The following is a 13,783-nucleotide window of genomic DNA, read 5'->3' as shown; positions in this document are numbered from 1 at the left end:
TGTTCTACTGCCTGGGACTCCTCTTCTCCTCCTCTCCGCTGTCCTGTGTTCTACTGCCTGGGACTCCTCTTCTCCTTTCCTCTCCTCTGTCCTGTGTTCTACTGCCTGGGACTCCTCTGCTCCTCTCATCTGTCCTGTGTTCTACTGCCTGGGACTCCTCTCCTCTATCCTGTGTTCTACTGCCTGGGACACCTCTCCTCCTTTCCTCTCCTCTATCCTGTGTTCTACTGCCTGGGACTCCTCTCCTCCTTTCCTCTCCTCTGTCCTGTGTTCTACTGCCTGGGACTCCTCTCCTCCTTTCCTCTCCTCTATCCTGTGTTCTACTGCCTGGGACTCCTCTTCTCCTTTCCTCTCCTCTGTCCTGTGTTCTACTGCCTGGGACTCCTCTGCTCCTCTCATCTGTCCTGTGTTCTACTGCCTGGGACTCCTCTCCTCTATCCTGTGTTCTACTGCCTGGGACACCTGTCCTCCTTTCCTCTCCTCTATCCTGTGTTCTACTGCCTGGGACTCCTCTCCTCCTTTCCTCTCCTCTGTCCTGTGTTCTACTGCCTGGGACTCCTCTCCTCCTTTCCTCTCCTCTATCCTGTGTTCTACTGCCTGGGACTCCTCTCCTCTGTCCTATGTTCTACTGCCTGGGACTCCTCTCCTCTGTCCTGTGTTCTACTGCCTGGGACTCCTCTCCTCTGTCCTGTGTTCTACTGCCTGGGACTCCTCTCCTTGTCCTCTTTTGTTAATCTATCCACCCTACTATAGTCCCGAACGCCACTCCTCTCTGGCTGGTCAGCTCCCCTCTCTCTCCCTCTCCCCTCTGGCTGGTCAGCTCCCCTCTCTGTCCCTCTCCCCTCTAGCTGGTCAGCTCCCCTCTCTCTCCCCTCTGGCTGGTCAGCTCCCCTCTCTGTCTCTCTCCCTCTCCCCTCTAGCTGGTCAGCTCCCCTCTCTCTCCCTCTCCCCTCTGGCTGGTCAGCTCCCCTCTCTGTCCCTCTCCCCTCTGGCTGGTCAGCTCCCCTCCCTCTCCTCTCTAGCTGGTCAGCTCCTGTCTCTCTCCCCTCTATTGCTGACACCAGTTGAATCCCACAGGGCCGTAACCAGCAATAGACCAGGTTACGGCCCTGTGGGATTCTCTGACTGCTTCCGTAATGGCACCCTATTCCCTACATTCCCTGTCCCCCCAACTAATGCTAATGACCTAATAATACCTGCATGTTGCCTAGGGCCTGAGTTTTTCCAGTCACATTCCTGCCCCTGATGGTTGCTGATCAGAGGAGCATATATTTCCCTCTGAGTTGCCCTCAAGCCGAGTGGCATTCCAACAGCCCTTCACATTCCAACAGCTGAGAAGTTTTCTGTACGCCAACCTGGCTCTCTTCTCACCCCTTAATGGTGATTTCAGACAACTTGTCCCTTGTAATATTCGTTAAACAGCAGTTGGTGTTTCCCTTGGCCATGCTGTATGTTCATCACAGATTTGACTCTCAGTTTAGGCACGACTCCAGAGGAAGCCTACGCTAGCCAGCGCTAGCCCCGACATGAGCCAGACTGGAACCGTCACCTACCCAGCCAGTGTCCCAAATGGCACACTATTCCCTATGCAGCTCAGTACTTTTGACCGGGGTCCCATATGGTTCTGGTCAAAAGTAGTGCACTACATGGGGAATAGGGTGCCATTTTGGACACAACCCCAGAGTGCATATCTACTCACATTTCTTTGCAGGGTTCTGCCGTCCAGCCGTAATGTGTTGATTTAGGCCCAAGTAGCGCGGTCCAAGGAAGACAATTGTATCACCTGTCTCCGAATGCAATCGCTCCACAATGACTACTTGTTTGTTCAGGGGGGATATTTAGCACCGCTGCGATAGCGTTGCCCTCTTGTAATGGACCTGATAGCACTGTTTGTTTTCCCTCTGCTTTGTTTGGAGTGGCGTCCATATTGACTTTATGGAGGCTAGGAGATCAAGAGTTAGCAGGACGGGAAGATGAGACAGTGGCATGACTAATTCTACATTTACAACACTGAGCTGTCATCTTAATGTGACCAGATATGATACAACACTGAGCTGTCATATTAATGTGTCCTGATATGATACAACACTGAGCTGTCATCTTAATGTGTCCAGATATGATACAACACTGAGCTGTCATCTTAATGTCCTGATATGATACAACACTGAGCTGTCATCTTAATGTGTCCAGATATGATACAACACTGAGCTGTCATATTAATGTGTCCTGATATGATACAACACTGAGCTGTCATCTTAATGTGTCCTGATATGATACAACACTGAGCTGTCATCTTAATGTGTCCAGATATGATACAACACTGAGCTGTCATCTTAATGTGTCCAGATATGATACAACACTGAGCTGTCATCTTAATGTGTCCTGATATGATACAACACTGAGCTGTCATCTTAATGTGTCCTGATATGATACAACACTGAGCTGTCATCTTAATGTGTCCTGATATGATACAACACTGAGCTGTCATCTTAATGTGTCCTGATATGATACAACACTGAGCTGTCATCTTAATGTGTCCTGATATGATACAACACTGAGCTGTTATCTTAATGTGTCCTGATATGATACAACACTGAGCTGTCGTCTTAATGTGTCCTGATATGATACAACACTGAGCTGTCATCTTAATGTGTCCTGATATGATACAACACTGAGCTGTCATCTTAATGTGTCCAGATATGATACAACACTGAGCTGTCATCTTAATGTGTCCTGATATGATACAACACTGAGCTGTCATCTTAATGTGTCCAGATATGATACAACACTGAGCTGTCATATTAATGTGTCCTGATATGATACAACACTGAGCTGTTATCTTAATGTGTCCTGATATGATACAACACTGAGCTGTCATCTTAATGTGTCCTGATATGATACAACACTGAGCTGTCATATTAATGTGTCCTGATATGATACAACACTGAGCTGTCATCTTAATGTGTCCTGATATGATACAACACTGAGCTGTCATCTTAATGTGTCCTGATATGATACAACACTGAGCTGTCATCTTAATGTGTCCTGATATGATACAACACTGAGCTGTCATATTAATGTGTCCTGATATGATACAACACTGAGCTGTCATCTTAATGTGTCCTGATATGATACAACACTGAGCTGTCATCTTAATGTGTCCTGATATGATACAACACTGAGCTGTCATCTTAATGTGTCCAGATATGATACAACACTGAGCTGTCATCTTAATGTGTCCTGATATGATACAACACTGAGCTGTCATCTTAATGTGTCCTGATATGATACAACACTGAGCTGTCATCTTAATGTGTCCTGATATGATACAACACTGAGCTGTCATCTTAATGTGTCCTGATATGATACAACACTGAGCTGTCATCTTAATGTGTCCTGATATGATACAACACTGAGCTGTCATCTTAATGTGTCCTGATATGATACAACACTGAGCTGTCATCTTAATGTGTCCAGATATGATACAACACTGAGCTGTCATATTAATGTCCTGATATGATACAACACTGAGCTGTCATCTTAATGTGTCCAGATATGATACAACACTGAGCTGTCATATTAATGTGTCCTGATATGATACAACACTGAGCTGTCATATTAATGTGTCCTGATATGATACAACACTGAGCTGTCATCTTAATGTGTCCTGATATGATACAACACTGAGCTGTCATCTTAATGTGTCCTGATATGATACAACACTGAGCTGTTATCTTAATGTGTCCTGATATGATACAACACTGAGCTGTCGTCTTAATGTGTCCTGATATAATACAACACTGAGCTGTCATCTTAATGTGTCCAGATATGATACAACACTGAGCTGTCATATTAATGTCCTGATATGATACAACACTGAGCTGTTATCTTAATGTGTCCTGATATGATACAACACTGAGCTGTCATCTTAATGTGTCCTGATATGATACAACACTGAGCTGTCGTCTTAATGTGTCCTGATATGATACAACACTGAGCTGTCATCTTAATGTCCTGATATGATACAACACTGAGCTGTCATCTTAATGTGTCCTGATATGATACAACACTGAGCTGTCATCTTAATGTGTCCTGATATGATACAACACTGAGCTGTCATCTTAATGTGTCCTGATATGATACAACACTGAGCTGTCATCTTAATGTGTCCTGATATGATACAACACTGAGCTGTCATCTTAATGTGTCCAGATATGATACAACACTGAGCTGTCATCTTAATGTGTCCTGATATGATACGACACTGAGCTGTCATCTTAATGTGACCAGATATGATACAACACTGAGCTGTCATCTTAATGTGTCCTGATATGATACAACACTGAGCTGTCATCTTAATGTGTCCTGATATGATACAACACTGAGCTGTCATCTTAATGTGTCCTGATATGATACAACACTGAGCTGTCATATTAATGTGTCCTGATATGATACAACACTGAGCTGTCGTCTTAATGTGTCCTGATATGATACAACACTGAGCTGTCATCTTAATGTCCTGATATGATACAACACTGAGCTGTTATCTTAATGTGACCAGATATGATACAACACTGAGCTGTCATCTTAATGTGTCCTGATATGATACAACACTGAGCTGTCATCTTAATGTCCTGATATGATACAACACTGAGCTGTCATCTTAATGTGTCCTGATATGATACAACACTGAGCTGTCATCTTAATGTGTCCTGATATGATACAACACTGAGCTGTCATCTTAATGTCCTGATATGATACAACACTGAGCTGTCATCTTAATGTGTCCTGATATGATACAACACTGAGCTGTCATCTTAATGTGTCCTGATATGATACAACACTGAGCTGTCATCTTAATGTGTCCTGATATGATACAACACTGAGCTGTCATCTTAATGTCCTGATATGATACAACACTGAGCTGTTATCTTAATGTGTCCTGATATGATACAACACTGAGCTGTCATCTTAATTTGTCCAGATATGATCTCCTCCTGATTAAGTGCCTGAAGAGACGATTGTATATTGGTAAACCTTTTGTCTTCTGTCCCCGAGCCGTCTATTCCGATGCCTCTGCTCTTCCACCAGTTGTTGTGATTACAACAGATTACTACAATCAGACCTGGGTTCAACTAGTATTTGATGTATTTCAAATGCTTTAAGTGTTTGATCTAGCTTGCCTGGAGTGCCAGATGGGCTGGGTTTGCACCATTCCATTGGTTACATGTGAACTCAATCAAGCACAGGTTTTTGAAGCGTTTGAACACAGAAGGTCTGAATACAATAGGTTGTTAAAACCTGGCATAAAACACATGGTATGCTTTTCAGAGCTTAGCTTATCTGTCCATCACTGAGCTTGGGCTTCTCCACCTTCTTCACAAAAGCTCTGCTTGATGTGGTTGTGTGTGACACAAGGCTTAAAACTCACAGCGATAACTTACCATTTATATTTTTCTTCCTTTTATTTCTTAATGAGCCATTCAGGGTGATTAGATGAAAGTGTGCTGATGTGGGGCTTGTGAGCGGTGTGTTATGGAGGCTTAATGACTGAAGAATCATTCTAATGAGTCTTAACTGCTGATGGAGACATGGAAGACAGAAGTCAGGTCATTAGAGGTGGTAATGATGGGGAAGCCATGGGAGAGAGGGAGGTAAACATCCTGTCTGGCTGGCTGGCAGCAGTGCTGATGTCTACTGCCTCACAGCTGGGCACTCAGAACAATCCGACTTGGCCTACCTGCTGGGGTACGTCTCAGTACTCTGAAGTGGCTCCTTCTAATCTTCCTCCTTTCATTTGGCCACCTCTCAGAGCAAAGGAGAGGAGATCTTCATTTGGCCACCTCTCAGAGCAAAGGAGAGGAGATCTTCATTTAGCCATCTCTCAGAGCAAAGGAGAGGAGATCTTCATTTGGCCATCTCTCAGAGCAAAGGAGAGGAGATCTTCATTTAGCTACCTCTCAGAGCAAAGGAGAGGAGATCTTCATTTAGCTACCTCTCAGAGCAAAGGAGAGGAGATCTTCATTTGACCACCTCTCAGAGCAAAGGAGAGGAGATCTTCATTTGGCCACCTCTCAGAGCAAAGGAGAGGAGATCTTCATTTAGCTACCTCTCAGAGCAAAGGGGAGGAGATCTTCATTTGACCACCTCTGAAACATCTGAAGTAGATGAACGCTCTCCATGTCACTGACTTCTCCAATGTATGGAAGGAGATGATGGGAAGGAGAGGTGGAGAGGAAGCCACTATAATATAAAGATGCACCCGCTGGTTTGGTGTCCAAAGAGGGCTATTTGCCAGTCACTTCTCAGAACCAGTGAAACATGGACACATGTAGGGGTTGACTACTGCAACAGTCTTTTTCCTAGATGGTATTTGATATGCTCATTAAATAAATGTGTGGAAGGCTGCCATGCGATAGCCCCCTGGGTTCTGATGTAATAGCCTACCTGACCCCTCTCTCTAAAGCTTGGGGTTTGCTCAAGATTTCCATTGATAACAGACTGCTTGATTTTATGGTTGGCCACGTGCCAACTCCTCCTAGGTGCAGGAAGGCAGGGGCAGCGCCCATGGAAAAGCAAAGAGACTTATTCAGTGACTTCTTGTGACCAGCCGTACTTACACTAGTTGGGTATCGCTTTTAAAAAACTATCAGGCCTGGCCTCTGTACCGGTCCTGTCCGATTCTGTGTATTGCCTTTCCCCCAGGGGAGTGGGTTTGTGGCTGCATTCCAGAGCTGTCCTTCTCAAAATTGGAGGCCTTTTTCTGAGCGGTGTCTGTCTTTGGCAAATAGACCTCTGAGGGCTCCCTTCATTGGATTGGTCAACAACACAGACCCTTCCTTCTTGGCCACGCTTGAGTCGCTGCCAATAGGGGCCTCAGCAGCTGTCCCGCAGTTTACTCACACGGGCCCCTGTGATTGGGGGAACATTAGGTTTGTAAAGCCTCAACAGGTTTGCAGTAAACACTCATCGAACCGCCGAGGCTTACCCGCTCCCTGGTCAATATTTGAGGGCTCTGTAAGCTCGGAGCTCACCTCCAGAAGGCATTCCTTCAGCCTGTTCTAATTTGCACTTTGCATTAGCAGCAGGACGTCTGATAAAAATAACATCTCTGTTGGGCTGCAGGAGTTTACATTCATATAGACATCCATCTTAATAAATCCTCAGTGGAGCAGTATACAAGTACAGGCAGCGGAGAGGGGTCAACAGGGGTCAACTGGGATCAAGCTATGTTGTGCAACTTGTTTTTTGCTATTTTCACATTTTAGAGGGCAGAATGTTTTCTGTCCTAGAGCACGCTCTGTATGCGTTGTGCTTTTGTACACTCCCACACAGGGCCTGGTCTATATAATGCATAAGAGTTCTATTGTGCCATATGTAGTTTATTGATGTAACCTCAGCCGTTGTCTCCCTCTCTTCTCTCCCCAGATGCAGCAGCTGTTCTACGAGAACTATGAGCCCAACAAGAAGGGATACATCCGCGACCTCCACAATAGCAAGATCCACCGGGCCATCACCCTGCACCCCAACAAGAACCCGCCTTACCAGTACCGCCTGCACAGCTACATGCTCAGCCGCAAGATCGCCCAGCTCCGCCACCGCACCGTCCAGCTCCACCGTGAGATCGTCCAGATGGGCCGCTACGGGGCGGCCGAGCCCAGCCGAGAGGACCTGCAGCTGGGCATGCCTCCATCCTTCATGAGGTTCCACCCTCGGCTCCGCGAGGAGGTCCTGGAGTGGGAGTTCCTGACGGGCAAGTACCTGTTCTCCTCGTCTGACGGTCAACCCCCCCGCCGGGGAATGGACTCCTCCCAGCGTCTGGCCCTGGATGACATCATCATGCAGGTGATGGAGATGATTAACGCCAACGCCAAGACGCGGGGACGAGTGATTGACTTCAAGGAAATCCAGTACGGCTACCGGCGGGTCAACCCCATGTACGGGGCGGAGTACGTGCTGGACCTGTTGCTCCTCTACAAGAAGCACAAAGGGAAGACCATGACGGTGCCGGTGAGGAGACATGCCTACCTCCAGCAGACCTTCAGCCAGATCCAGTTCAGAGAGGAAGAGGAGATGGACGCCAAGGCGCTTGCCAGCAGCATCAACCAGGACTCTGACTCCCTGTCCTTCCTCTCCAACTCCCTCAAGATGTTCGTGCCCTTCAAGCTGTCCAGCTCTAGCCAGGACCAGAAGGAGCCGAAGGAGCCTAAGGTCAACATACTGGTGCCGCTATCCGGACGCTACGACATCTTTGTCCGCTTCATGACCAATTTAGAACGGGTGTGCCTGATCCCCAACCAGAACGTCAAGCTGCTCATCCTCCTCTTCAGCACCGACAACAACACAGAGCGGGTCAAGCAGGTGGAGCTGATGAGGGAGTACCACATCAAGTACCCCCGTGCCGAGATGGAGATCCAGCCCGTGTCGGGCTCCTTCTCCCGGGCCTTGGCTCTGGAGGTGGGCTCGGCCCACTTCTCCAACGACTCGCTGCTCTTCTACTGCGACGTGGACCTGCTCTTCACAACCGACTTCCTCAAGAGGTGCCGGGGTAACACGGTTCTGGGGGAGCAGACCTACTTCCCCATCATCTTCAGTCAGTACGACCCCAAGGTGGTTTACGCCGGCAAGGTGCCCAGTGAGAACCACTATGTGTTCACCGCCAAGACGGGTCTGTGGCGTCACTACGGCTTCGGCATTGTCTGTGTTTACAAGGGCGACCTGGTCGGGGCCGGGGGCTTCGACACCTCCATCCAAGGGTGGGGCTTGGAGGACGTGGACCTCTTTAACAAATTTGTCCAATCAGGGATCCGGTTGTTCCGGAGCACGGACCCGGGGATCGTACACGTTCACCATCCAGTAGTGTGCGACCCCAACCTGGAGCCCAACCAGTACAAGATGTGCCTGGGCTCCAAAGCCTCGTCGCACGGCTCGACACAGCAGCTGGCTGAACTGTGGCTCGAGAAGAACGACCACGGCTTCCGGAAGGTCGGGAGCTCAAATAACGAATCCCTCAGGACAGCGTGAGAAAGCACTCCGGCCAGGACTGACAAAACCAGTATGTGGAGTCCCCCAGGCCTGGGTGTCTTTCCCTCTTCCCATTTGTCTTAGCAGCATTTTTAACTACCTAATTTATTTTTTACAGAAACAAAAAAGACTTACATGGATATATTTTGGAAATATGCTTTTTTTAAGAAAACACCTGAACATTGAACTGACTGAGACAAACGTGACTGTAGAAGATGTTTTAATTAATGCTGAAAAAGAAAGAATATTGATGATGAATATTCCTTTGGATGAGCCTACCATACCTCTGGTAGCAAGAACAAAGTGCTCTGATGTCTTATTCTACCAGTCTAGTAATAAAGACCATTCTGTGTTATTTGTACAGTAACCTTGTCCCCAGGTTGTTGCACATATAAGCCTGGGATTTCAACAATTCAAAGTTTGCCTTAGTGGGAGTGACCATAGAATTCTATGGCAGTGACCTACTGAGTAAAGTACCTGTTGTCATTTAATTTTAGCAAATCACACGACTGTGAGGCGTGTTATGGGAGATGATTGGTTGGTAGATTAAGCCAATGCGCCAGGAGTTTCTCAGTCATTCTGTATTGACTAACGAAGGCCAAGTTTGATGCGTTGGTCCACCAGACTCTTCCCATTTGGGCGAAGGTGTCTGGGAACTACATGATCTATAAAGAGAGTATGGATATGGTGATATTGGAGGTTATATTATGTGTACCTCAGTGATGTGCATGTACAAGCTCTTTAAAAGGTGTAGCGTTTGTCTTGTGCGTGGAGAAGATGGACGTTGTCTTCTCCACAGACCAGCAGTGCTCTAAATGGAACTGTACTCTTGATTGTGAATGTTTACACGAGGTTGATATGAACAAACATTTCATCATTGAAAAAGGTTGACTTAGATGAAAAGCAATTTGAATTAAGACTAAAGGGCCATTTTGATTCCTTTTGATTTGTTTATAATACAGAATAACACTGTTGTTTTTTTCATTGATTTTAGATTTTCTTTTTATTTACTTCTGTGAACACAACTGCTGGATTTAATATCTGCAATTCATCTTCCGCTGTCTAATTTATTGAATTTGCAGTCTCCATTCTCTGTTACCTGACTGTTGAAATATGTATATTAGAAAAATGGTATACCCAGCTGTTGTTGGATAGTGTTGTTTTTCCATTTTCTTTTTGTTTCTCTCTCAAACTCATCTGATTACCAAAGAGTTTTTGCACAGTGTGTTTTAGATGTTGTGTGTCATGTTGTTTTCTAGGAGGTGCAGACATGACATGTACCGTAGATGAAGAGGTAGTGGGTGAGGGAGCACCGTCCCGGGTCCAGCTCTTTACTAGCTCTCATGAGGAATCTAAGGCCTATATCAACCTAGTCATCCAGATGTAGGAACACAGGAAGGGGAAGCTTTGGGAATGCTGTGCTCCTTCATAGAACTGGGTAGGAATTCTAAATCATTTTAGAACTCTTGGAGTGAATTCCAGAACCTTCTCAGCACCCATTGGTACAATGAATTAGAATAGAACTCTTAGAATGAAATCTGATTTTTATACTGAACAAAAATATAAATGCAACATGCAACAATTTCATAGATTTTACTGAGTTACAATTCATATGAGGAAATCAGTCAATTTAAATTAATTAATGAATCTACGGATTTCACATGACTGGGAATACAGATCTGTTGGTCATAGATACCTTAAAAGAAATGGGCCTCACAATGGTCCTCAGGATCTCGCCACAGTATTTCTGTGCATTCAAATTGCCATCGATAAAATGCAATTCTGTTTGTTGTCCGTAGTTTATGCCTGTCCATACCATAATCCCACCGCCACCATGGGGCACTCTGTTCATAATGTTGACATCAGCAAACCGCTCGCCCACATGATGCCATACAAGTGGTCTGTGGTTGTTAGACCGGTTTGACGTACTGCCAAATTCTCTAAAACGATGTTGGAGGCGGCTTATGGCAACAGCTCTGGTGGACATTCCTACAGTCAGCATGCCAATAGCATGTTCCTCAAAACTTGGGATATCTGTGGCATTGTGTTGTGTGACAAAACTGCACATTTTAGAGTGGCCTTTTATTGTCCCCAGCGCAAGGTGCACCTGTGTAATGATCATGCTGTTTAATCAGCTTCTTGATATGCCACAACTGTCAGGTGGATGGATTATCTGGCAAAGGAGAAATGCTCACTAACAGGGAAATCAGCTTTTTGTGCGTATGGAACATTTATGGGATATTTTATTTCAGTTCATGAAACATGGAACCAACACTTTACATGTTGCGCTTCTATTTTTGTTCAGTATAGAACTCTGAGAATTAATTATAATTCTATGAATTATCTGGTCCCTGTCCATATAGCTGTCTATTTAGGAGAATGTCTTCTGTGCAGTAGCACTCCCCTGGTTTTGGGTTCAAGTTTAAAGGTCTCCTCTACTCCACACAGTCTTTAAGCCCAAGAGAAGACAGGGTCAGCTACACTTGGAGCAGGAGGGACAACTGTGCTCTACCATAATAGTCTTGGTTTTCTGGGGATTTTTAATATTTCTGTTGTTCATTCAGCCCTGTCCAACTGGGAAAGGTTTTATATTTAAGAAATAAAATGAAAAATGTTTATCAAAAATGCTTTTGTTGTGGTGGTGTACTTGTTTTAGATAGGAATTCATTGACAATGTGGCCATTTTAAATTATGTTAGTTGCTTTTTTACAGCAAGGCACGTCAAGCCATAACAATAGTAGTACTAACTGTCAGAGCTTGAATGTGACAAATTACAGTAGGATCCATAAATGTACCCTGGTCCCAGATCTGTATATTCTATCATGTCAACCCCTTGACAATGAGTTGACATTATGGCATAAACTGATGTGGGACCAGGCTACCATAAATGGGCCTGGACAAGAGATTCGCTCAGCATAAGTGTTTGCTTATTATTTTCAAAATCATATGTACAACATATGAATACTCCTATGATAACCCCGGTGTATTAAATTCCCAACCTGGCTTCATAACATCATGGCCACCTAATCATCTCTGGACTCCTAATAACCCTCCTCTTCATTATGAAAGCTGATGACTGGCATGCTTTCTGGGGCCGGATGGCTCCCGTGCATCGCCCAGGTGGGGGCAGCACGTTAATAGTGGATGGGGAGACTTTTGCTCCTGCTTTGAGCGCATCTAGAAAAGCAACATAATCAAATCTATTATTTATTATTATTATTATTTAGTAGTAAATGTATTATCAAAGTGTACTGTATGTTCTCATGGACAGAAGTGGAGTCAGGCTGCCTGGAGGAGACTAGAGTTTGTTTTCTGAATCTCTTCTGAGAGACAACTGAAACCAGGACAATATTAAGTTTATGTTCCAAATGGCACCCTATTCCCTACATAGTGCACTACTTTTGACAAGAGCTCTATGTACCATGGTCAGAAGTAGTGCACTACATATGGAATAGGGCACCATTTGGGATGCGTAACAACTGATGAATCATGGCTGTAGCTGATCTCCTAGGCCTAACTCTGAAGCATGTGGTGAGCTTTAATAGAAAGCAGACGTATGGCATCCTGTGGCTTCTAGAACTCAGAGGAGAGACCCAGTCTCGGGCCGTTCCGATACACGCTGTGCTCTGTCCTCTCCACAAAGAATCTCCCTCTCAGAAATATAGCTTTTCTAAGGTGGCAAGTGGTGTTTTTTTACTCTTTCCAGACGTTTGCTAGACCAGTAGCTATATGGTGCCAGGTAGCCTAATGGTTAAGAGCGTTTGACCAGTAACCGAAAGGTCGCTGGTTCAAATCCCAGAGCTGGCAAGGTGGAAAAAAATATCTGACGTTCTGCACTTGAGCAAGGCAGTTAACCCCCAGCAACAATTGCTCCCCGGGTGCCGATTAAGGCAGAGGGGTTGGGCTAAATGTGGAAGACACATTTCAATTGAATGCATTAGATTTTATTTTACCTTTACTTAACTAGGCAAGTCAGTTAAGAACAAATTCTTATTTACAATGACGGCCTAAGAACAGTGGGTTAACTGCCTTGTTCAGGGGCAGAACGACAGATTTTTACCTTGTCAGCTCAGGGATTCAATCTAGCAACCTTTCGGTGACTGGCCCAATGTTCTAACCACTAGGCTACCTGCCGCCCCAAGAATTTGAGTTGTTCAGTTGTGCAGCTGACTAGGTTAGGTATCCTTTATTTCTTTGAAGGAGTCATGGCGTTATGTTACTTCTGGTACAGGTATCCATACCTGGGTTCAAATGGTACCTTGAGCATTTGCTTCAGCCTGTCTGGAGTGCCTGATGGGGGGGATTTGCTCTTTTGGGACTATTCCATTGGTTCCATTTCAGGTAAGCAACGATCTCAAATACTGTTTGGGGTGGATGACAAATGCTGTGACTGTGTGTCTGTCTGTGAAGGTCTATGAGATTGCCTGTTTGTAGACATGTCTGGGTTTGTGTGTGTGTGTGTGACGTCTGTTCATGTGTGACTGCATAAGCCTAAAACATGTCTGAAACTCTTCTGTCCCCGTCCCCCATTCTCGGTCTGTGTGTCTTTATGGTCCCAGAGCAGACACAATACGGGGATATTGACTTATCCTGCTATCTGCATGAGGCCCGGTTTCACTGAGCCCGGTAGGAGCTTCCTGTGGCCCTATAGCAGCCTGTTCCAAATGCACCTATTGCCTTTGTAGTGCATTACTTTTTACCAGGGCCCTTAAATAGGGGATAGGGGGCTTTTGGGGATACAGTCTCTGGTAACACTAGC

General features: G+C 45.4%; 1 protein-coding gene across 1 annotated transcript in view; it reads left to right on the top strand.

The window, feature by feature from the left end:
• Nucleotides 1–10,667, top strand: part of chsy1 (chondroitin sulfate synthase 1) — a 111,821-nt gene extending 101,154 nt beyond the window's left edge. Inside the window, exon 3 of the mRNA XM_038996056.1 lies at nucleotides 7,429–10,667. Coding sequence (XP_038851984.1) covers nucleotides 7,429–9,024 — 1,596 coding nt within the window. The 3' untranslated portion in view covers nucleotides 9,025–10,667. The remainder of the gene's footprint in view (nucleotides 1–7,428) is intronic.
• The last annotated feature ends 3,116 nt before the right edge of the window (nucleotides 10,668–13,783 follow it).

The sequence above is a fragment of the Salvelinus namaycush genome, chromosome 1 (assembly GCF_016432855.1).
Source record: "Salvelinus namaycush isolate Seneca chromosome 1, SaNama_1.0, whole genome shotgun sequence".
NCBI classification, from domain to species: domain Eukaryota; kingdom Metazoa; phylum Chordata; class Actinopteri; order Salmoniformes; family Salmonidae; genus Salvelinus; species Salvelinus namaycush.
Note: the sequence above shows the minus strand (reverse complement) of the source record. Positions and strands in the feature narration are given on the sequence as shown.